The sequence below is a fragment of the Falco cherrug genome, chromosome 1 (genome assembly GCF_023634085.1).
Source record: "Falco cherrug isolate bFalChe1 chromosome 1, bFalChe1.pri, whole genome shotgun sequence".
NCBI lineage: Eukaryota > Metazoa > Chordata > Aves > Falconiformes > Falconidae > Falco > Falco cherrug.
In genome coordinates, this window is record NC_073697.1 from 84782125 (window position 1) to 84807778 (window position 25654).

The following is a 25654-nucleotide window of genomic DNA, read 5'->3' on the forward strand; positions in this document are numbered from 1 at the left end:
GGCCATCAGGAAGTGGCAGGAATTCTGCTGTCAAGACATGTGGCAGGTATTTCCAGCACCAGCAGTATCAAAGGAAAATAACTTCTTCCCTGAATTGTGACTTAAATCTGTTTGAGTGCATAATTTATCATATATCGTTACTGTGTGTTCTCTTTTCTTTAAGACCTTCTGAGATCCTCTAAGCCTTAGCTTGTCCCGTTGTTCCCGTATTGCTGCTTGTTGTAAGAACACATATGACCCATCCTCAGACTGCATTTAGGAGACTGAATTTATGTCTCTTTCACAACCATCTCAGGCACAGCTGCTAATTGAGTCTTAGTTTGCCAGCTTCAGCTCCTCATCCCTAGCATGAGTATAACTAGATGAGATCCCTGGTTTATGTTACAGAGACTAAATGAAACAGTAGTTCTGAAAGGAAGAGGATCTTATAAATAGCTAGGTGTCATGGTTTAATCTGGCAGGCATCTAAACACTGCACAGCCTTCCCACCCCCCACCCCCCCTCGGTGGAGTGGGGGAGAGAATTGGGGGAAAAAAAGTAAAATTAGTAGATTGAGATAAAGGCAGTTTAATAGGACAAAAAAGGAAGAGAAAACAATAATGATGATGAAAGAGTCAGAGTATACAAAACAAGTGATGCACAACAGAATTGCTCACCACCCACCAAACGATGCCCAGCCAGTTACCAGCTTTCCCCCTAGTTTATGTACTGAGCATGACATCATATGGTATGGAATATCCCTTCGGCCAGTTTGGGTCAGCTGTCCTGGCTGTGTCTCCTCCTAGCTTCTTGTGCCCCCCAGCCTGCTCGCTGGTGGAGTGGCGAAAAGCTAAGAAGTCCTTGACTTAGCGTAAATACTGCTTAACAACAACTTAAACATCAATATGTTATCAACGTTATTCTCATCCTAAATCTAAAACACAGCACTGTACCAGCTACTAGGAAGAACATTAACACATTAACTCTATCCCAACTCAAACCAGGATGCTAGATAAGGTCTTTCCTAGTAACATGGCATAATTCAACAGCAATGTTGAATTCACATTGCACAATATTAGAAAATATAGATCATGAGGGAGAATAAATCCCCCACACCCTGGTCTTAATTTATTTTAAACAGCAAAACAAATGAAACCCAATTAAGCTCATAAGTCATAGTGTGAATAGAGTCCAGAAAAATGTCAGTTCGAATAAAAATGACAAATAAAAGCATTGGCATAAACACCAAGGATTTATATCATTGGAACCACAATAAGGCCTTCTTTAGTTGATCTTGAGACATGACTCAAAATGTGAAGAATGAGAAGATAAATACAAATAAAGGGAATTTTTTCTCCCTAAATCTGAAAGGGTTATTTTTAACACAGTAAACATTTTCATTTTAAGTTAATGCTAGCCAGTGCAGTTTGAGGAACTTTTCAGTGGGATAGCACAACCAGCTGAAGTATTCAAGATAATCTGTCCTGAACTGTCATGGAGCTGGTTAAAATAGATCATTCTACTAATCAGGTTGTAATAACCCAAAGCATGGTTCACAGTCTTCATAATCAGCTCCTGGTAATGAGTTCTGCATTACTGTCCCTTAGATATAACATTTCTGGAGAGAGAGAATTTATCGTTCAGAATATGAACTCTACACTCGTATTATTTTTTTTTTATTGCAGCCTAGGCTATAATAACTGAGTGGTTGATGGACCGTTGGTGGGGGCCAACTCAAAAAAAAAGTGACTAGGCTTTTCCTGGGAGCCATTTAGTATGAGTGAAATGCAACCCATGCAGATAAGTGCATTGAGGAATTACTTGTGCTCTACTGATTTACTTCAAACTGCAGACCCTATGGCTGCTCTTTCCAAAGGATATCACCTTTCTGTGTGGCTTTGGGCTTGCTGTTACAAGCTGCTGCACTGCCATCCTGACATTAGTGAAAGAAAATCAGCCATGGCCTTGGCTCTGCGCTTTTCCTTGTGTGTAGCTCCATGAACATTAACAAAACTACTTTTGAGACCTGGGACTCAGACCTCAAAGGCTGAAAGACCCATTCCAGAAAACAAAACAGCGTATATGTTGAACAACACTAATTTCAGTAGGTTTTTGATCTGAAGTGGCAGAGATATTTTTCATGCTTTAATTAAATAACATCTATGTTCAAATAACAAATATTGTCTGTGAAAGAATACATTTGTAGTCATTCAGGTGATCTCCACCAGAATAATCGGCCACCAATCAAGCCGTAATTTGTGCTTTCAAGTAGATTGAATGGTCTAGATTGATTTAAAAAATGGAGCTCCTTTTATTTTAGAAAATAAAATAAAACATTTCATATCCAACATTTAAAAATATAATTAATCATGAAATATCATTCAGCTTATTTGAAAGAGCTTCTGACAAAAATAGAAGGATTCAGCACATAGCTTTAAGCTTATACTTGTGGGTGTTAGAAGTGCATGTGTGTAAGCTAATTATAGTCTCTGTGGCTTATTTCCAATGAGATTTGTCTCATCTTTGGCTATTTCAAGTTATATTGAATTATTGTATCTCAAAACCTAACCACAAGGTAAATTGCTCAAAGTGTCGACATCAGGCTGCCTTCTTCATTTTCCAGTAGTAGTGATAAATTTCCTTATCCAAATCCCCTTATTCCTACTCTGATGACTAGTAATTGATAGAAGCATCTCAGGAAAATGCCCAAGCAAGAAGGGTCTGCAGTATTTTACAAGATGAATTGCCTAGGGTCAAGCTTCTCAGTGAGTGTGAACTGCTATAAAATATGCTGAATTCAGAAGAACTTGGCTTTCTTAAACTGCATTGAGAACATGGACCTTATTTTCCATTGCCTTGCACTTTGTGTAGCTATGTACAGTGAGCACTGATGCAACTCTGTTTCTGCTTGGTAACATTTGAGGCTGACCATGCACATACAAAAATGACTACAGACAAGGCTCTCGGTATTTGTGCCTTTGCAGGATGTGGTTCACATTTAGTCCTGTAAAAAAACTAACTTTTTTTTTAATCTGCCCTTTAAATTTCTGTTTAACTCTGATTTTTATTAAATCTTAATGCTATACAAGACCTCTCTTCAGTAGATACTTGTTTAAATCAAAATATTTCATTTGAGAAAAAAAATAAATTTGTTGTGATCCAGAACACTGAGAGCTGGGAAAAAGCCAACATATAAATGGCTGTATTATAAAAAGCTAGGAAAAGTACAAAATAAAGATATGCAGAGAAAAACCTAAAGCAAACAAAAGACTTGGCCAGCAAGTTAAATTATAAGGGTGAAGTTTAAACCCAGCTGTTCCAGAAAATCTTGAAGGCTTTGAGGAATAAAGCAACTTCTTCAGTCCTGAAGGACTGACTATAAGAACATAAGAAATTTGAATAAAATTAGTCAAAATGAAAACTATGTAAACCTTAACTCAAACTCTGAGCCAAACAGCACCTAAGTTGTAATGATGTTCAAAAAGACGTTGTTAACTTAAAGCTACAGTGTAAGGCTCTGCACTTCTTGATTTGTGTTTGAACTGGACGTAAATGCTATGAAAATAGCTTTTCATGTGGCGCTTCTGGTTTGTGGCTAACCAGGCACTATGGTGACTCTCATGCAACTGTCATTCCCGTGAAGTTGAAAAAGATGCAGCTTATAGGCCAAGTTTCAGATATGCTATAAGTAAACCATGCAGTTTTGGAACAGTGTCCCAGATTTCTGAGCCTTCAAAAGTTAAAATAAGAAAAAAAGAATGGAAATAATCTGGTTTTGGTAGAGTTCTTCTTTCTGCCAATACACTGCTGTTCGTTATTTTCCCTTTCCTGTGAGATGCCCGCTCCAGTTTTAGATAGGCCTTGTGACATTGTTGTGTCAAACTGAGCCCTCAGAAAATCTGTCTTCATCCTAAGCAGCTGTTAGGGGTCTGCCTGTGAAACAAACCCCCACACCTGGAAGTCCTGGTTCTGGGGAGGGGGAATTGAGATGCTTCGTATCTTTCCAACTAAGCTTTTCAACTAAGCGTATAGCTTCTCACTGTCTTTTTGGTTTATTCTAACTCTCCAAAAGAAAAGCATGGATAATCTTCTGTCGAGCTTATTCAGCATTCGCTTGTTTTTATTCATCTTACCTGCAGTTTTCTAGAGTGTTGCTGAATTAATGTATACATTACTGTCGTTCATAATTGCAATCCTCAATATGTAAATCTGCTTTCTGTAAGGATAAATATTAAGATGAATTATTTGGATAAGAAGCTTATGTTCATAAATTTACTCCATCTTTTTGCTGCCTTTAAAATCCTTATGTATGGTCCCTCAGTTAAGACCCTTGTTGTGGTACCCTTGATCGTTATGCTAGTGAACTGCAGTTGTATGAAGTTAATGATTCTAATTACAAAAGCAGGGTGAAAGCATTTTATATCTAAAATTTAGCACATAAAAATAAATTTCTGTATCTGGCATAATCTGCTTCTGTAATGTGGAATAAACTATTTAAGTGTTCACTGAAATAAGTAGTAGTATGATGAATTATCTCAAGAAGGGAAATATTCCATAATTTTCATAAATTCAGTGATTCAGTTTTCACATTTATGAAATGGACACAATGATCTTTCAACATTTTTTTTTTGTTGTTCTTAACCATTCTTTTCTATTTGGATATTTGGCTTTTCACAGCTGAAACTATGTGTGCTCTCAGTGCTTGGCATACTGGCACTTAACACAAATAAAGACTTGGAACAGAGTTTTTTGGATATATTGCTGCTGCATCACTGGTTGAAATTAATTGGCAAATAATATATGATATTGGTTTTGAGGAGTCTTCCTGTTCCAACACACAAATTTAACAAAAACCAAACAACTTCCTACCCCCACCTTCCAATTAAGGAGGCCACGTTCTGGTCCTGCTGAAGTCAGTGGCCAAGTTCCCACTGATTTCAAAGAGACCAGGAGCTGGCTGTTTATGTATAGGGATTATTTTTTCAAGAAAAGCAAGCGAAGCTAACTGAAAACAATTTGGGGAGATCACATAGTTGCTGTTCCCATATGCCACAAATATTTTACTTTTTGGTTTGTGCCCATTTCTCATCATAAATTTGAATCAGACATTTATTTTTCAGCTTGCTAGTAGGATCTTCGGAGTAGAAACTGTTATGCAAAATAAATCCCTTAGCTCTGTCTTAAAATTGTGTTCTTAATGATTTCGTGTTTTTAGCTAGACTTCTTGTGGTATACAAGTATACATGTAATGTGATCGGAAATACTTTACATTAAAGAAGCAGCCTCCATTTTTCCTCAAGTGGTGATGTGCTTAGTTTCTGTGATTCGTATAGGATTCACATATGTTTTACTTTATTATTATTCTTAATTGTAACTTTGGTCTCTTGGAGAAACTTCAGGAGAAAATTTATTCTTCTGTTGAAGTCACCATCTCAACAGAAAGATTTAACTGAAACTGGAAAAGCCATTGCACTCTTACTAGTTTCTGCTGGAAAAATGTATTGTCTTTTCCCTTTCCCAACTACTATTTGCCCACACAACAAGCCTGTATATTTTTATAGCATTGACTTGTTCCTTCCTGAGCTCTCTGGAGGGTAATGTCAAGCACTGGAGTTTCAGAGTTATCAGCTGTGTACTGTGGCTGGGCCGCTCAGATCCTGAAGTCCTATGGGAAATCTTTTTTCTTCACCACGTGAATCTCTGGGCATCTAATCTTCCTGCAAGCCTGCTCTCATTCTGGACACTTAGAACAGTTCATAGGAAAGGCATTAGTGACCAGGTGAGGCTGCCCAAATTAATTTACTTGGTTTAACTCAATTTTACTGGAAATAAAGTCCTTTCCAGCAACTGAACCAGGGTTTCTCCAATCTGGAAGTTTACAATACTTGTTATTTTAGTCCTTTTTATTTCCACAGACTAGATGGTTTGACTTATAGTTAAAGAGATGTTTTGGGAGAAAAAATAACTATATATAAATGAAAGATATTATTATTACTATTATAGGGTTCTCCACAACTTTTATAGTTCATAGTCTGTCAGCATTTTCTTTAGAAACCCTGTATTTTAGGTGTCTACAGTTTGGCCTTGTAGTTGTCCTCAGAGTTAAAAATTGAAGTACTAGAAACAAGTTCAAAGCAGAATCGTTGCCCTCCTCTCCCTTTTTATCATAAAATGAAAACAAGCTCTTTAGAAAGTTTTACATCACAAAGACTCAGACTGATAAATTACACTGTTGGCTTCAGGCTTAGTCCTGCTCTAAAACTAAAAACAACAGCAGCAGCAAAACCCCACAACCCACCAACAAACCAGCCCCAAAAGCACTGTTTCTCTTTTATTCTAATGAAAATCTCTGGAAGTCATCACCCCCCATGGGTCTGATCTCGTAGTTTAAATTAATTTGGTGGGTTTGCTCCTCTTGCCACCAAAATCAGTGAATGAACTGCCTGTGCTGGAAAAGAAAAAAAGCTTTTGGTAAAGCAGTAGGATAACTGTTAGGAGAAATGTGCAAAAATAAAAATGACATGTATGTCCTTAGAAATGGAGGTGATAAAAATGCCTGCAGGCTTTTTCACTTACGCCATGGGGAGACATGTTGGGCAGTTTTGTTGTCAGACTTCGGGCTGTGACAATGTATATCTCTGAGATACCAAGATACCTGTTCTGGGCAATGATTTAGTATGATTGAATTTGATAATTTGCTGTATTACATATAGGCTGAGAAACAAGAGAATGTGTCCCAGAAGAGAAATATCAAAATGTCTTGAAAATGTCACAGTATTTTTGTTCAAAATTAGGGGGCAATTTTTATCACTCAGTGATTTCTTGGGGGAAATGTTAAGGAAAATTAGGACTTTCCAGTGTTTTGATTTTTATAATTTCATGACATTTTTATTTTCCAGTCCCACATTACACCAAAATGGAAAAGCTGAACAAAATCAAAACAACTTCCCCCACATCCAAACAAAATGTAGAGAGGAATGTTTGTTTCATGTAAAATTTCAGGAAAAACAGGAAACAAGTCTTCATGAATCTTTGATGAGTTTTCTGTCCAATGCATAAACTTGGAAATGGGTAATTTCCAATTTCACAGACAGGCATACATGTGGTTTTCTTCTTCGGTTCTGTATGTGTATGAGAAAGCTATCCAAATCTCCCCAACAGGTAATTTTCTATTTCATCAGGCTTCTGACTAGGCTGAGCACAACTATTTGTGCACTGAAGATCTATAGCTGTAGCTCTTTTTTGGATGTGATCCTTTTTACTATCAGATAAACTGGTGTATAATTTAATCTTAATTGGAGAGAGTTTGTTCCATGAACAGAATGTATTTTCTGAGACTCTCTCTCCCCTCTGTGTTCACCCACGTGTTTGTGTACTTTCCAGCCACAGTAAAAATACTGCTGGCATCATCCAGAGAATGTATTTTAGTTTGGAGTTTGTGCTGTGCCCGAACACATTATGTATTTCAGCTTAAGAATGGAGTAAAAAGAAACAGTATAGACATATGAAGTTAGAATGCCATTAGTTCTGTTTGAATATCCACCCCATTTCAGCCTAACATGGAAGTATTCTCTCAAAGAAATTTGTGTGACCTCAGGGAGTGTGGGGAAACAATCATTTTGTTTTGTTTTCACTGAAGAGCCCTTTAAGAAAAATATGTTTAAAGCCATAACCAACCAACAGGATAAAATAAGTTTTGGTTTTTTTAAAAAGGAAATAAAATTGTAAATGTTACAATCAAAATTAAGAGAAAAAAACATTGATTTTAATTGTGAGAAATGGACACATGTTAGTTTTCTGAGGGTATTTTAAATCTTCTCTCAGCCCTCAGCATGCCAGCAAAGTGCTTTATATAGTGTGTGTGTCAGAGGAGCTCTGTTAGTAATTGATGGTGGGGAACTGGAGACTGACATGTCAGAGTCTCATGATTGCTACGTTTGTTGGCCTATGTGCATTATTAACGGTTGGATAGCAGTCCCCTGCTGTAACATACATTAAAGGCTGCTTGCATTAATTAGTAGGAAGAAGTAGGCAAAAGTAGGTATTTGGGATGTCATTTTTTGTCAGCTGAAGTCGACGGATCCAAGTCTAGCGAGTGCTGTAACCTATAATATCCATGTGCCACATAGTCATGTGCTGCAATTTGCACAATGTCTATAGCCATCTACAGTAAATCTAATGCATGGGCTATGTCACTACATATGCTTTATCTCTAGATTTTTCAGTATTTGCCATGTTCCCACTGAGGCAGAGTGATTGTTAGGCACCCAGTGAAAAGAACAGAGAGGAGCCCCCCCCTTCCAGTTCTTCAGCATGTGGTTGATAAAAAGATGCAATCTAATCGCAGTCTCATTTATGTACAATACATCAAGGATGAGAGTAGATTACTGCTGTCTGGACTGCCCAAGGCTGGAATTAGTTTTACTGTTCCTTCTATTAAAAGATAATGTGATTGTTATGATTTCGGTTCTTGAGGGCAGGGGAGAAAGAGGAGCTAAAAGCAGTACAAGTGACATGTGGATTTAGGGAGAAACAGTATTTTAATAGCCTTGATTATTCAAGCATAAGACATTTGTCTGTAATACAGATTACATCTAATAGCCCTCAATAGTGCATCAAACAGCTACTCAGTACACCTGAATGTTTACATTTTGCCTTCAGATGTCTTCACTTGTATTTTATCTTTTTGACTTCTCATGCAAGTTCTTGTGATAGTTATGTTGCATCCTCTAAAATACCTCTACTAACAAACAAGTGGTGCAGACCAAAGGATGTGCACGATTTTGATGCCCGAGTAGCCCCTTCCTTTCTTTGGAAGACTCAAGTGGGATTGAGCCTCATGTCTTCATGTGATGCAGGATCAGTCCCTAGGTTTCTCTTCTGTGATGCACAGTGCCTGAGCTCAGTGCAGGTGGCTGAAGCATTCTCCAGCAAGACTGCAAATTCCTCTTCACAGGAAAGTAGCTTGTACTTTTGGGAAGAGGATACAGCTGGAACCCAAGGAAGAGATTAAGGAGTGGGAAGGGCCGTTGCATACAGCACTTGCTTTTCTGTCCTGAACATTGCTTTACACAGATTGCTCCTTTGAATCCAGCAGCTCACATTCATAAGCATTAGGGCAATCTGTATCTAAGTCAATCAAAATGAAAAAAAAACTAGAAAACAGTGCAACATGGAAAAACAATAATAAAGTAAAATTACCTTTGAAGTGGGCCACACCTTTGGATTGTAAAAGTCTGTGGTGCTGGAAAGCTCTTGTTGGGTTGGCAGTACTTTCTAGTAACGTAAACTGGCAGAATCTGAAGTCTCTGAGGGTGTTAATGAGGAATTTTGCTGGCCCTATAATGGAGACAATGATCCAAAACTCCTTTAAATCCAAAGAAAGACCAACTGACTTAAATGGGTTTGGGATCAAGCCATGAATTCTGTAATGATGTTGACTTTGTAGGCAGATTGGGTTGGACACAAAGACACTTGCTGATTTATGTTCCAGCCCAGTCTTGGTTACAGTTGCACTCGCCCTGCAGTGCCTTGTAGGTCCAGTGCAACATAAAGAGACTAAGTGTGGTGAGGACAGGTCCATTTATAAAATTGCATTAGAACTCCTTGCATTAAGTCATGCTGAACATCCTTTATGACCAGATTCTTAAAAGCTGCTTTTACAGGTAGCAGACATTAAAGGTTAGATGTTCCTGAAACATACTGACTCACCTGAGACATTGGATGTGGCCTTTTGATGTTGTTGCTCTTCGTGCTCCACTGAGATCGAATGTCAAAAGAACTAGGAGAGTTTGCTGAAGGAAAAAATGAAGAAGACAAGTAGATCAAAACTCTGAAGAAAGTCTGGTTGAGTCAGTAGTTTGCTGGTGGGACATACGTAGAAATGAATCACTACTGTATAAAAAGGAAATAAGAGATTTGGCTGTGTTACTGAAGTCCTGTTGCAAGTGCTTAGAAGATTCCCTGGGCTACTCTTTGCTCTCCACTGTGTTCGCTGGGTGCATCTTATTTAAATTGTACCTAACATACTGGGCAGCACCAGAGGTAGCTGGCTGTTGTGCAGCACAGTTTGAAGAGATATTAGTGATAATCCTGTAGGTACATAACATTTCAGATGGGGTTTTACTACTTTTGAGAGTTGTATTTTCTTGCAGTCCTTTAATGTGAAGTACTCTTAGATTACAAAGTCATCGTACACATGGCTGAGTCCAAGAGGAAGAAAGGGATGTGTTTTTCTTTCCCTCTTCCCATCTCCCTGTCTCCTTCCCCAGGCTCTTCTGCTTTGTGATTCTGTGTAGCACAAGGAGACCATAATGAAAGGCTGGCCATAAACTAGGAGATTGCGTTTAAATTATGTTCCTTTTCTTTGTATTGACTTTCAAGGCTGTCTCACTCTGATGCTTTAACCTTCAGATTTATTAGCGGGCACAACCTGGGCTATGCCCTATGGTGATCATGGTCCCTGCTAGGTGAATTTTAGCCTTACGATACAGTTTTATGAGAGTGCTTGTGTGATGCTCCCTTTAACTGCAGCAAAGTCTTGCGTGTGCAGGGCAGTCCAAAAATTCCAGTGATAGCACTGATGCCTCTGATAGCTTACTGTGCTGAAGAGAATCTAATTACATCTCCAGGGAAGGTTGTTTTTCCTTTTTCTCCTGTTCTCCGTTTTTAGAAATACTTGGTTTTGAATTACGTACCACAAGGGTTTGCGAAAGAGCCTCTCATCTATGTAAGAAATGACTTCGCGTTTTTTAAATGAACCACTTTTTAAGTATTCCTAAATAAGCAGTAGATGATACGGATGTGGGATAGATATGCATAGCATGTGTCATTTTTGGTTATCAGTATACTGAAAGTTCTTAAATTATAAGTAATGGTTGGCAGGAATCTCTTGACTTACTTGGACTGCATGTCATTCTGTGACAGGTTAACCATCATCTGCTTATTAAAAAAATACATTTTTTTTAATGCTGACAGCCGCTTACTAAAGTACTTATAAAATACAAAAATGAGTTCTTAATTGGAAGTGTTGCCCCATTGGAAATATTCCCATAAACACTAGCAACTATGTTTCCAAAAATAACATGTATACCAAAAGAAAGAAATCTCCATGCTCCATGTATAAAGCATCCCGAACTAGCACTCAGATGGCATTGAATAGTTGCTGTGATGTTCTGAGACACTGTGTTCCTAAAACTGGGTTATCTTTCTTTGTAATAACTCTTAATCACAGCAGAACAGGAATGTTGTGCCTTGTAGCTGCTGAAGTCACTAGGAGTTTCCCTACTGGGTTCAGTGGGAACAGAACAGGAGCCACTGAGCCCTATAAAGCTACTGTCACGCAGCCGTTTGCTGAAGGCTTTTGGGTTTTGGTTTGCAATTTCTCTGAAGTTCTGTAGAATTATCCTAGTAAATTAAACTGTGCAGTCAGCCATTTCTGTTTGCATATGATTATAGTTTTATTAGACCTGAAAGCATTTCCCTTATTTATGTAATATATTTTACTTAAAAAAACCCAAACAAACAAACAAAAAAAACAAGAAAAGAAAAGATGGCAGTTGATTTACAGGGTGCCTGGGTCACAGGAGCTTACTGGAGTGTGGCCCTCTGGTACGTTGCTTGATTACTGGCCACTGCGTCTTCTCAAGATGCTTAAAAAAACAGGTTACCACACAGTGACATTTCACTGAGGTACAAGAAAGGAAGGGGGTGTAGCAGCATTTCCATTGAAGGGAGAACGTTAAGGTCTCGCATTCTTTGCCCATTTTAAATTGTTGTACTAAGTAATTGACAAGCGAGTTTGGAGATTTTGCAAAGCTCTAATGACCATAGCTGCATTCCTCAAACCAGTAGATCAGTTTCCAGAGGGACTCATGGCTGATTTCAGGAATCACATGGAAAAACTGAGCTCCAGACAAACAGTGCAGACTGGGAGCTGAGTAATTTTGGAAGTATTCAAATTTATAGCAGAAGACGCCTTTGTGTGGTGCTTTATGATATGCCTAGATGAATCAGCCGGCAGGCAGTAATACCTTATCAGGCTGCTTGTTCCTCTTCGAGCCTGCTGCAGGGCGCTTTGGGTTTGCGTAGCTGCACACAACTGTCTTGATTGAACGTTTGTGTGGACTTTTAGCTGAAGAAAAAGAGGAGAAGCTGGTAGTACTTGCAAAGTGTCGAAAGACTGAAAGGTTGAATGTACCCCTGCTTTAAAACTTTCATCCTGGTTATCCTGAAAAAAGCCCCATACAGTGAAAATTCAGAGCTCCAGCTTCTCAGGAGTGCTGCATCTATTGTGCTTCTGAAAACACAGTCTTGAAGTCGCCTTTGTAGTGTTTCTGCAGTGCCAGGGCTCCTGGGCAGCTGGTGGAGTGGCTCCCCCTGGCTCGCCAGCACCGGCTGCCCAGGGCTCCGCGAGGTGCTGGAGGAGGGCGGCTGGCTGTGCCAGCCCTGCGGCCACCTGCCACTGTCCTTGTGCAGTGCCAGAGCCACAGCAGAGCAAGGGGCCCTGCCTTCAGAGTTGGCTATTTTTCTGTCACTGCTGTATTAGCAACAATATCTCTATCTGCGTTATGTCTAGAGACATACACAAAGCTTCATAACTTCCATTTTCTCATCTGAAAAATGAACTCAGTGGTTTAGTCTCATATTACTCAACTTTGTAGCTGGAGTTAATGGACCAGGCCTAATTCCAGACTGGTTCTCAATTTGTTGGACGTGGCTGATGCACACATCAAATAGTTCTGGCACCCTGACACTTCCTGTGAATGAAAAATTACACTAAACTAAACAGTTGTGTGAATTTCATCCCCATTCAGGCAGCAGACTAAAAGACAACTCATATTTGGCAAATGTACATGAATGGGAGAAAAGATTCAAATCAGAAGAAAAATGTGTTCTTGACAGAGGTTTTTTTTCCCACGGTGAAGGAGGGGGAGGGTGGGGAAGAGCAATGGAAACCCATTAGCTTAATCCTGGAAAGATCTAGTTAGGAGAGTGTAATATCTTAATGGGATGTTAAGGTCTAGGAAATAGAGAGTCTTGCAGGAGGGGGTGTTACATCTCTCTGCTGCTTAAGAAGCATTACAGAAGAGCATTTTTGTCTCAGGATGAGGATTAATTTTAGACCCAATCAGAGGTGTAATCTGGGTTGCATCTGAACAGAGCAGTCCTGCTCCTGTCCTCGTCTCCCTTGCCATGGGTTCCTTGTCTCATTTATTGACTGTACTGCTTAAGACAGCAGCTGTAGCTTATTAATGTGATAGAAGACTTGCATTTTTGTTGGGGTTAATTTTCTTTTTTTTTTTTCCCAGATAATTTTCACTCTGTGGTTGTATGTTTGCTAAAACTGGAACAAGTGAAGTAATGGACCTATATCTGTCCACCTGGAGTTTGGGGAGAGAGGTCAGGGGAAGAAAGCCCTCAGTTTCACTGGGTACTTAAAGAGGTATTCAGATGATCCATGGGTGTTACCAGAAAATGCCACAGTATTCAGCTGTGTGTGAAAACAGGTTTCTGCACTGCTCCCTGCAGACTTTAGTTGGATTCCCACTGTGCAAAGCATAACAAGATATAGGAGTCATATTTTAGTCTGAGACATTACAGACCAAATAGATAGGATAACAAATGTAAAATGAAACACACAGAGACAGGAAAGAACCTGTGAAAAGTCATATGGGGAAAGTGAATTTGGGGATAAGAACAAGTGTCCTGAATCCATGTGACTTTGTGGCTACACAGAATGAACATTACCTTATCTCATCTAGTGGGCCTGAATAGCTTGGCCTTAAGGAAGAATAAATTTTTTGTCATATTTTCCAGTCTGCTTACAACAGTCTTATTGGAGAAGTACCATGCACTGTATCTTTCTGAAAGTCTTTGTCATGAGATGTGCATTGCAACTGGAATGTTTATTGTACTATGTCATTATTTATACTCCGTTGCTTCCATTGACTGCCTGTCCCACCCCACTGCCCAGAGATTAGCAGAGTCAGGGAAAGGATAAATGACGATTAGCAGCTAGTCAAGAAATGCAAGAGCTGAAAGGGTCAATATAAAACAAAGGCTGCCACATATAATTCCCAAAGAATGTGAGGCATTGCTTTTCAGGGGCAACATTGGCATAGCCGGGATTTTAATGAGAATGGAAAAGACTAGCATATAAATCCAGTCCTAGAAGAAAGTATTAGCAACAAATGTACTGAGTGGTAAATATTTTTACCATTAAGCTTGATACTCTGTTTCTGATGTGAACTGTTAAAACTCCTCCTAAAGCTATCATTAAATCACATCTTCAAAACACCGTTTAAAACATGGTTCTTTGTTTAGAAAGAAACGTTAGCAAAGATGACTCTACAAATGTATGATGATGAACCAACTGAATATCTTAGAAGATCTTGTTTTTTCCCAAAGCATGCTATGCACACCTGATCAAACTGTTGCTGGAGCTGACTAAGGGGCTTCTGACATCTGAAGAGGCTGGCGTTTTCCTTCAGGAGTACAATTTTATTCTTATTAGCATATCTGTGTCACAAATTGGAGTCGTGTTACCTGCTGTGCACACAGAAAGCAAAAGGATTTTTGTGCTTGTGCCTTGAAGACCTTACTGCTTGGGTGCTCACTTAGCTCTTGCTGTCGCCTCTATTCCTCCTTACCAGGGTTTGCTATAGCCCTTGCTTATGCAGGTGTGTATATGGGAGACAGGACTGTGCTTCAGCTGGAGCCCTGGGTCAAGCCTCACTGGCTTAACTGGGCTCCCAAAGGAGGCTCAGGGAACCTTCCCCAGGACCAGCAGCCCTGGCCCTCTTGCCGTATTCCTATTCCCATGGTGCCTTCTGTCTTTCGTGGGTGAGTCTTGGCCATATCAGACCTCTTGTGTTCCCAGACTCCCAAAGTAACCCATTCCCAGAAGCTAATTTTATTCTTGGAGGTGAAGTGCAGGACACTGAACTCTTCATAAAGAAGATAAATGTTTTATTCCCAATTATTCCATAAACAGTCCATTATTCCTGTTGTTATCATGCAGAGGACACGAAATTTTAATGTTTCACTGCTCCAGGCTGTTGAAGTCCTTGTTCTCTTGAAAAATAAGGACGCAGGCTGTTTGGTGTTTATGTGGGAAAATTAGAGCATCTTTGTGCTTTTTCTTTTTACCTACTTAGAAAAGGTTATACATATTGATTCTTCACTTGGAAATCCATCTTGGGTTAACTACTATGTGCTCCTTGTGTGAAAAATTGCCTAGATAGTCTCTAAAGCCTTTTCCATAATAGATATGAGTGAATATTGATTGATTCTTCTTATAATTATGACTTTCAGTCTTGTAGGAAACAGAGATGTTTGCTAATTCAGAATTAATTTGTGTTTTGGCAAAGTACCATGTAAAACTGAAACTAGAAAGTGCCAGTGAGACTTGCCATTGCTGTTGGGGTTTGTGGCTTCACGTTATTTCTGAATTTGGCGCAGCTTCCTGCTGTTGCTGTTGCTTGTTATTTGTAGGTACTGAATCTCTGTTTTATGAGGTTTCAGTCTCAGCTGAGCTTTGTGAAATCTAGTTATCAAAGATCTAGGCATGTCTTGTTTGGGGTGTGGGTGACTATACTGTGCAAATTGGAGCAAATGCTCCCAGGTGCTAGCTGCCTGTCTGTCCCGCTGCCATCCGTGGGCTGTGCGACACAACAGGCAAAGCGCTCAGCTCCTATCCAGCTAGTGCTGAGTTGTCCCAGTTTCTTGTTTCTGATTTAAATTCTCTCTACCCCGGTAACGTGGGGATTGTGAATCACAACTGCAGTTTCAGTGCTAAATCTGAGTGTCTTGAATGGTTCTCATCTGATGCAAATGTTTCCTTTCTTAAAAAAAAAAAGAAAAGCCATCAGGAAGAAAAGTCCAAGCACTGTTTTGGAAACTAAGGATTGTGGAAATATTGCATAATGGGAGAAGTATTCTTAAAGATGCTTCTAGTCCGTGCATCCCTTTAAGGATGCATAATAATGCTTTATGCCTGCCTTCTGGTCCCTGTCACAGCTCTTGTCATTGCCTAGGCGTTGTTTCCTGTTATGCAGCTCTGCGCTGAGCCTGGACAGTTGTATGGCAAAGGGAAATATCTCAGCTTGTGTCAGAATACTACAGGTGAACGGGGCCAGGGGTAGCTTTGTTTTCCTCTTTCATTATGGTTCTGTTGGATCAGAAAACATGTCCATTTTTAAATAGGCTTTTCAATATCAATCAGACCAGTTCTTTTCCTTTAGTAGTACTTTCACACAAGTTAAGAAAAATAGAGGTGTTTAAGGAAGGGTGTATAGAAGGAACATCTGCTTCTCGTTTTTGAAAAGCAATACATTTTTAATATAATAATGCAGAGTAGCAGAAAAAAGCAGAGCAAAAGGAAACAAAAAAATTAACAAAAGACTTTGTCATCTCTTTTACTAAGCAGTTTTGGAAATGTATCATGGACTTGTATCAGCGTGACTACAAAATCTACTTTAATATGCTGATTGTAAGAAGGGTGGGGAAAACCTGAAACAATATCTCGTTCCCCCATCCAAAAAGGCTGGTAAGCTTCTAGCAGTGTTCATGACTGGAGTACTGCAAGGCTGGTGGATGTTTGCACAGACAACTTTGTAAGTATTTGGCTTTATTTGCGTTAAAAATGGTGTTTTCACGGGGCCTAGGAGTGCAGAAGTAGTATAAAGCAACATAGTCTTGGACCAGAGGAATGAATATGACAACCAGTTGCATTAATAGTCAGCTTTGGCAAGTAGTACCTCACAAAATTTTCTCCTGGAAGAACCAGGCCAAATGCCTGGGTTTGAGGTAGTTTTGTATTGTTAGCTTTGCTTCATCCATGCTCAAAGATTACTTTCAGCCTGGCCCATCTAACTTCAGATTCGGTAAAACAGATCAGAACATAAAAAGACATACATGAGATCTTGGTTAGGTGAGAACGACCCCGTAGGATTTGGTGTTTATGGCCTCTCAGCAGTCTCCACTTCGGGTAGGTCTACCAATGAAAACAATTATATATTTCCTTTGATTTATTTATTTGCCAGTCAAACAAACGCTTCCTGAGCCCTGACAATCAAGCTGGGTTCTTCTTCTGTCTGTTTTGAAGTCCTGGTAGCTCTGAGTGTGTGCCGGATGGGAGGGGAGATGACAAAAGCAGAAAAGCTGCTCTGCTGGGCTTTGCATTACATTAAGAACAAAATAAGGTCTTTTAAGCAATGAGTAACGGCTTCAACATGGGCTCCCTGAGATGCATTTAAATTACTTGATTTAAATTAGATCTCGTTGGAGCCAGACTGCATTCATTAATTTTGGAGAGGTAATATCTGGTTGGAGGTTACACCCTGAGTCATCTGGAGGCAATGCAGAGTGTCCCAACAAGTTTGATGACCCTGGCTTTGTGTAAACAGTTCTATCAATAACACGCAGGAAGGAAACTGGCTCTTGCTCTCTCATGTGAATTGACTTGCTAAAACTTGAAGTGGTGCAAAGACGTGTCCCAGGTGTTTCAGTATCGGTGACTTAACTTTGCACTCCTTAGTCCATCCTTAGATGTCTAAATCATGTGCAGGTTTAGAGGGCTATGTATTTGTAAATTTTTTTCTTACATATGGATGTACTGTTTTAACTGTAAAGGCATATCAAAACTGTCTGACTGCTGTATTGCTATTTACCTAAATGAGACTATTTCTAGAGAGAGAATATTAATATTTGCACTTTGTCTTTCTTTGGAACAGAGCTGTGTTTTAAGGGACATGAGAAATAATTTCTTCAATTAAGCTTTAAGGCAGCTTTTCCTACAGGTCATCAGTTCAGTCCTGTGTTTATTGGAGCTTATGGAAAGGCTGCCATGCTGAGCCCCATTTCTCACTGACTGGCATTTAAAATTTTTAAACATCAAATATTTACTCATGTAAGTAGGTTGCTGCCCAAATTGAATTTCAAAGGTCCTTATCCTGCAGTTTCTATTTGTGCATGCTTTCCATTGAAGTCAGTTCCATGCATCTCTAATATAAATGAACCTTCTTCTTTCTGTGGCTATTTTTCAACCTTTCTGTGCTTTCCATTTATTATCATGATTTACAACAATATGGTAAATATTATTAATCCAGATTGCAGTCAATGGGAGTTTGGCGTGGTTTTACACTGTGGTACTGCATCTTCAATAGTTTTGGCTTCCAAGCTGAAAGAATTTGGCATGCAACTGCTTGTCACTGCCTCGTGTTTACAAATACATACAAAATGCTCATCATGCCCATATGCATCAGGCCAAAGAGAAAGAAAAAAGGGAAGAAATATATTGTTATATATTTGAGATCTTTGAAATTGAGGAATGTATGGAAGCATAGTCTATAGAGGATACGCGGCTTAATGAGGCTGAGCAAGGTACTTTGTGCTCAGAAATTCCTGAGTCCAGGCCTCAGTGCTGACCCACTGATGCCGTGCTAGCTGTCTGAGGGATCTATGTGAATATAACTTCTATGTTAGGATGGGGATTTTTTAGCTGTAAAATTAAAGCCATTTGGGAGCTATGCATGTGTGTCTAGGGAGATTATAATTTTAACTCAATTTTGCCAAAATGGTAGCTTTCCTTGAGTAGTTTGGGAATAACTTTTATACTATTTAGCACCCAAACAGAGAGAACAGCTACTGCTCTTTTAATGCTGTCATGACATTGCACCTAGAATACATTCAGCAATCACTGCCTCAGCTTTTCTAGGTGCCATGAAGCCTATCTGTGCTATAAGCAGGTAACTTGAAGTGGGTCAAAGAGAGAAGCTGAAGAAAGGTGAGCACCAAGTAATAGTTTCAGTTCCTGTCGCTTATAAGGAACTGTCCTACAGATGCACAGTGCCTGACAGCCCACACTGAGATCTGTAAGTGGTTGAATGTTGTCTTGGCAGCTGTTGGATGAAACCCCTTGTTTGCTGCCATAAGAAAGATGGGATCCTGTTAAGAGGACGGTGTTTTTATTCTAAAGGGATGTGGACTTTCTAGTCTAAGAAAAATAGCAAAATCCTCTGATGCTGTAGATGTTCAGAAGTAACAATTCTTTTTTTTCTATGCACAATAATAAATAATAAAAAGAAAAGTACCAGGACAATTTCCTCATCCACTCCCCTCCTTTCTTTTCTCTCTTTATAAAGTCCCTGTCTAGTAGAGTAGCCAAGATATTTTTCAGTCTGTTGCTCATGGGTTTTTTCATTACTTTTTTTGTTCTCACACTGCTTGCCCAATACAGCAGCTGTTAAATGGAGAACTCTTGAGAACTAAGGAAGGCTATTGGTGCAGTATTTGATTAACAGTGTTTTTACAGGAAATTGATGCATCAACTGTTCTGAATCTTAGACAAAGGAAGGATCAAACCTGATCCATGTTTGGTTACATATGGCAACATTTTCTAATTTCAGATGTCTTTATAGCCTCTGATATTTCACTGTTTTTTTCCTTTATATTGTTGTATGTCTCACTCTTGCACCCTTTGTGATAGCATGGATTTTTTTTTTTAACTGTATGATTGTATGATTAAGAAATACATTCAGTGAGCTGTTGTGTTGACCCTGGGAGCCTACAGTGTTTTGCTCTTGCTTCAGTGTGTGTTGGCAGAGCTCTGACAACAGTGGGGCAGCTAAAGGTCTGGTTTTTATGCATAACACACTGAAACTCCTTATTCATCAGCTAAATTATTTTTTGTACAATTTGTAACATTGTTTTCATTACATATGCTAGTTACATCTTGGGGTGAATCAGTCAAACAGACTTTAAATTGAAACAGTTGAGTGGTCTAAGCCCAAGGCCTGTTGCAATGCAGTTTTCTCACAGCTTGGAAGAAAACATAGAAGCCACTATAGAAACAGGTGATTATTCTTTCTTTCTGTCTGTCTGTCTTTTTCCAGGGAACTGAGCAGATGAATGTACCTTAAAGTTTTAATTTTCTAGGGAATTAGAAGTAGATCGTATAAGGTGGAAAGGAAAGTCAGTAAACCGTGTGGCCCTGCACAGGTCATGCTAACAGGATGTCACAGTCAGGACAGGATATCCTTAAATTAGAAGCATCATTTTGTCTCCAGTTTGATCCATAAACCAGAATTAAAAGTGCTTTTGGTTCATACACCTGTAAGAATATTTCAGCGGGGCTGTGGACTTGCACAACAAACACAGGCATACTGACAAGAGGCTTGTTTGTCTTGGTGCCTTTTCTTGCCACCTTCAAAATAATCCATGGTATTCTTGGAGATTGAGAAGACAAGGCTTCAAAATCTCTGAATTAGGCAAAACACTGTATATTTGAAACAGGCAAGTGAACTCCAAATTTAACTTAATAGAGTAGATTATCAACTGCTTTGGACAAGAAGTCCAACACCCAACGTTTTGGGCTTGGAGCTGCTGAGTTTAGATCAATGGCAGGTCTGGCCCACAGAGTTGTCCTTCACATTGGAGAAAAATACATATTGAATTAGAAGGTGCACACCCTCCTCCCTTGGTGGCCACCACTATGCAGCTAAATATTTGCTTTTTAAATTCAGGGGAGGAGAGGACAAACAAGCTAATCTCATAAAGGTTCACCCCACCCTCTTCTTGGCTCCTCTTCCTTGGCTAGCCTTCCCAGCAGCAGCTGGCTGACTCTTTTTCTTCTGCTGTTGTGTTCATGACATTTCCTGCAACTAGCTTTTCCTGAAGGTTTCCAGCAGTCCTTTGAGCGGCCCCGCTGTGCCCCACCCCCTCCCCCACCCCCCCCCACCCCCCCTGCTTTTTTGGCCTCTTCACCCACAAGCCATGGCCCTGTGCCTAGTTCCCAGCAGTGTAAGTACCGTAGCCCCATCACACATCCATGCATATCCTCCATATGCTCTCAAATCATACAATGAGTTTCTGTGGTTTGCTTGTAAGTCTGACTAATTTACTGAGGGTCAGTGGTTAGTGTAAGGGATGCTGAACAGCCTTGATGTAAACAGAGACAGTCCTTCCTCCAGATACCTGCGCCATCAGGCAGACATAGAGTTTCCATTCTTTCTCAGTGACAAGAGGTTGATTTCCCCTTTTAATGAGGAAAACATTTCTTAATTTCTTTTTCTTTGAAGAAACTGCTTGTACCCCTCTCCACGCAGAAGGACTGATGTAAAGAACCCAGATTAGGGAGAACTGATGCACAGATCCTGGATTACTTAGCGTGCTGGTACTTTCCCTCTCCACACTACTGAAAGAAGCATAAACTGTCCTTTCACAGGCTTTTATAAAAATACTTAAGTGACTTAATCTTTTAGTGTAAAAGCCTACTTGTATATTAAACTTTCTGTTATCGATGTCATGAAATCGATATCCTCAGTGCTACACTGTCCAAGTCCCATATAAGCTGTCACACAGTTTAGCTTAAGAAATGCGGTATTGAGGTACAGTCAGTTCATTTTTCATAGGTTAGGGAGTGCTTTGAAGTAGAACCGTTGAAGATCACAAGAGGGTTTATTCCTTATTGTATCCAGTTTGCTATATATTGGGGGGCTCTCTGTTCTGGTGACGGTTTTGTTGCAGAACTTTCAGTGAAGTCTGAGAAGGCAAATATTTGATGCAGTTGTCATAAATGGCACGGAAGATCCTTGTGAGGCCTATGTCATGTGTGTCAAAACATGGGACGCATAAGAGAAGTAAACAGGCAGATTGCTATGGACCCTTCTTGTATATGCGTTCTTTATCTGTTCTTTTTTCCATGTGGGTACACACACAGTTCTGGACAGCTCAGACTGTGTAGCCTCTGTTGGTGTAGTTCTTTGTCTAATGAGTGACATCTGTGTTTAAGAGTTAAAGATGGAGAAACCCAATATTTTTTCCCTTGTCAGAGATAACTGAGGGTAAAACATACATCTGGGTTTTATTTGTGTAATAAGATTCACAACTGAAGTACTGCATCTTCTTCCAACCTGACCCTGCGGTGCCCTTTCCATTTGGTGTATTAAGAATCAAGATTTATTTAGAGATATCTTACAAATCAGAAATGACAGATATTGTACAATCTTAGCTGTTATTACAGCAGATCTCTTTCCCCCCCGCCCCTTTCCACCAGTGTTTGTCTGCCATGGAAGTGAAGTAATTTGAAATACAAACTGACTGTGGATTCTTTCAGTTGCGTACTTCAGGAAAGCTATAGACATGATGGACATAACATTATACAGCATAATGGGCAAGCATTACGCTGCCTGCCCTTGCTGCTGGTAAAACAGAATGAACTCTGCCAGCAAAACTCCAAAGTAACTGCAGTTGCAGCAGGCGGTTTTCCAGCTGTGGGTTATGGATCATTAGTTTTCTGTAGTTTCTGAACTAGTGTTCTTCAGGAACGCTCTTGAGCAGCGAGAGGTGGGATTAAGTGAAGGAAGCAGTTTCTTAAAGACACCCTGTATTTCGTAGGTGGTTTGGCAGGTGTACAGGACCCCTGCCATTGTTAAAGGTGAGGTTTGTGGGGGGGCACTTCCTGAAAGGAATGGGAAGTTCAGAACTGATGGATCTAGCAGGGACCGTACCAGTTTGATGCTGAAGCCTTGCATGGGGCCTTCACAGGGCAGACAGCGATGAGGAAGGGCTTTCACAGGTGAGATTAATACACTCCTCTGTATTAATCAATAAATCAATATCATATACTTGGTTTTACTGCATCTTTCAGCACAGCAGGAAAGTAAGTGGCATGAGCAGATTGGGGGTTAGATGAGTAAGATATTTCTTGGTGATGCAGGTTGTGAATCTTGTCCCATTATCACTTCCCACTGTGGCACGCTTGCAAGGCTGTGAGGCTTCACTGTTTCCTTTGCTCCCCTTGTGGAAAAAGGCTACAGGATGTCACCAGAGCCAAAGAGGACAATGGAGGCCCCTGGCAGATAAGTGGCAGTCTTTCCTCTTCATGAAGCTCCACTTCTGTGAGTGCCTGACCTGCAGTCTCAGCTGTTTCTACAATGAAGGCTTAGGGAAAACAGGGTGGGTCAAGGATCTAGAAATTGTGTGGGGATGTTGTTCAGGCAGATAAGGAAATTCCACTTACGTTACCCAGAGATGTGAGTTAAGAAGAAGTAAATGGCCTTATCTACAGTATAGATACTTGAAGTGTGTGGAAATCCAGTATGAATGTGCGAATGTCCTGGCTTAGGCAGAAACGGTTTATTATCACTGGTGAGAAGGGAGCTGTGCTACCTTGTGCCTGACACTCGTTGTTGGACTCGTGGGAGAGGAGAAGGAAAATTGCATCAGGGACTTATTGTACTTGGTTGAGTTTTTTCAGCATGATCAGGCAGTGGGGTTTTTTTTCCTTCTTTCTCTAAAACAAGGAAATAAATACTTGGTTATCTTTTGGCTTGACAGCAGAATTGTGTTGCAATAATCCAAGGGCTGTTAATTCACCAGTGATTTGTTTATGTTGAAGACTCTTGTAATTAAAAAAGTGCCTTAAGGTAGGGTCCAACACAATGTGGACTTTGGGGATTTATGTATTAGAAAGGATTGAACAGATCCTGGAAATCCTCTTATTTTGCATATTTTATCTGTTATTTCATTCCAATATAATCTGGATTATTTTGTCACAAAGCTGGTGTAACGGGAGTGGAGAATGGAGTCTCAAAGCTTCCTGAATGGAAGAGATTGAGTTAGCGGCTAGATCTGTTCATGTAAGATAGAAATGATGTGATTATAATGCTAAGGTGTGTTAAAATCCTGAATTATGGCATTGTTCTTTCAGTTTGTTTTGAAATAATCACTGTTGTGGGAAGAAAATGTCTGTGAGTTGGTCATTGTAATACACATATTTCAGTATTATTAATCCTAAAATGTGAGATTTTTATTACCCAATGAGAACAAAACCCAACAAAGCCAAATATATGCTGAAGAATAACACCCCAGTCCTGTAAAAATTAGTGCATATATTTGTGCTTATATACAATAAATAATCCAGGTTTGCTATTTACTTAAATGAGACACAGATTTAAAGTGACATGAGTTTAATCCCAGACTGAATATCAGCCTTTGCATGTGTGGAGTTCGTTGTAAATCTATGAAGACTGACAAAATTTGCTTTCAGTTATGGTGTGTTAATCCAGAATAAGTCTATTGAAGTTATTATAGCAATGAGAATTTAAAGTCGTTGAATGGTGGAATTTAGTTCTTTTTAAGCATTCCTTCAGGGTTTGTATTTTCTTTCTTGCAGACTCCCAGACAGTACAGCCAAGCACTAAATAAGAGTAACAGAGTTCATCTTTACTGTGCGTTTCTGGACTACAGGTATGTTATGTAATTTCAAATTATTTAACTTGGTTTAATTAAATTACATTTAGTCTGTGGTGATATTTGTTACCTATATTCTTCTTGTTCTCTTTCATTCATGGAAATAGTGAAAGAAATGAAGCCACTGGTTTACAAAAAACACAGTCTGATAGTGGCTTCTTACCATAAACAGGAGACTTGTTATTCACAAACCCTTGTTAGGTAGGTAACTGAGAGACTGAAAAATTTTGGAATCACACCTGCGGACTGATACAAACTGTGCTTATCTTGGTTTATGAGTATGTCCACTTGGGCAGATGCTTGGATGTTTTAAGATGGCAAACCTCCAGCAGAGCTATTGCTTTCACTGGATCTGTGCCTGTGTCACAGCATCATGTGAGATCAGTATTTCAGAGCTGTAAATTTTGGCCAGTGCATAGAATGGAGAAATACTATGCCCCTGAATGCAAATCAGAAAATAAAGGAAATAAATACCACCCTAAATTTCACTCAGAAAATAGGCACTATGGAAAAGCAGTAGCTCTTTGTTTTTTAGCTCTGAATATATTTCATCTGTGTTTTATTTCCAATCACGCTGCTCTTACTGAATTAATTGAGAAAGAATAGAAACTGTGAATTTTGAGTTTAATGGGGATTAACAGTTTTTGAGCCATAATGGTATAAGCTAATTGATGTAGCAGTGGCCCGCAATGCTGTGTTCCCTGCTATCCGGCATGCACATGGGAAGGTCACTGTAATTGTTTTATTGAAGTTTTGTTTCAAGTATGTTGAACTGTCCCAGCTGTTGGCAGTTACTTGTTGTTATGGTTACTCACAAATTACGACAGATTAGAAACAGATTTTACTGAAGTGAATTAATACGGTTAGGGCATTGTTCCCGTTCTGTTTTCCGTTGGGGCTCGGGCCCTTGAGGCTTTGCCTGAGGATAGAAACTGAAATATGAAATCTGTGCTTCCAAATGAGTTTTGTGTCAAGATGGTCTTATTCCCTAGTGCATGGTAGTTAAAGAATAAGCAGTTGGTTTTTGACCTACAAGAGACTCCCTTTGAGAACTTAAGGAGGTCCCAAAGGACAGAAGAAGAGTTGAGTAATACCTATCTTTATAATAAGCACCAAGAAAAATACAGATCACTCAGTCCAGCTTCAGAACCCAGAATAATATCAAACGTAATAAATGGCTAAGAAGCAGGCATTTTGGGAGGGTGACCTACGGTGCCTGAGCCCATGGAGCCCCCCTAGATGCATGCCTGTGGCTTCTGTGTCCCCACTCCAGCGCAGGGCTGCCATGGCACAGGGGGTTCTGGGTTTCCCTGGCCCCATGAAAAGGCAGGCTCATGAGGACCACTTTGTGCGCAGCCCTGGGCCCAGGCCATGCAGCCAGCCTAGCCATATTCCCCTTGGAGCAGGAGCTGCTTTTGCT

The 25654-nt window shown here is 39.8% G+C and overlaps 1 protein-coding gene across 3 annotated transcripts in view; it reads left to right on the plus strand.

Moving 5' to 3' along the window:
- ADGRD1 (adhesion G protein-coupled receptor D1) overlaps window positions 1–25654 on the plus strand; it is a 161129-nt gene that overhangs the window by 65438 nt on the left and 70037 nt on the right. For all 3 annotated transcript variants that reach the window (XM_027814060.2, XM_027814059.2, XM_005445203.4), the window contains one exon: window positions 24158–24231. In XM_027814060.2, coding sequence (XP_027669861.2) covers window positions 24158–24231 — 74 coding nt within the window. The remainder of the gene's footprint in view (window positions 1–24157; window positions 24232–25654) is intronic.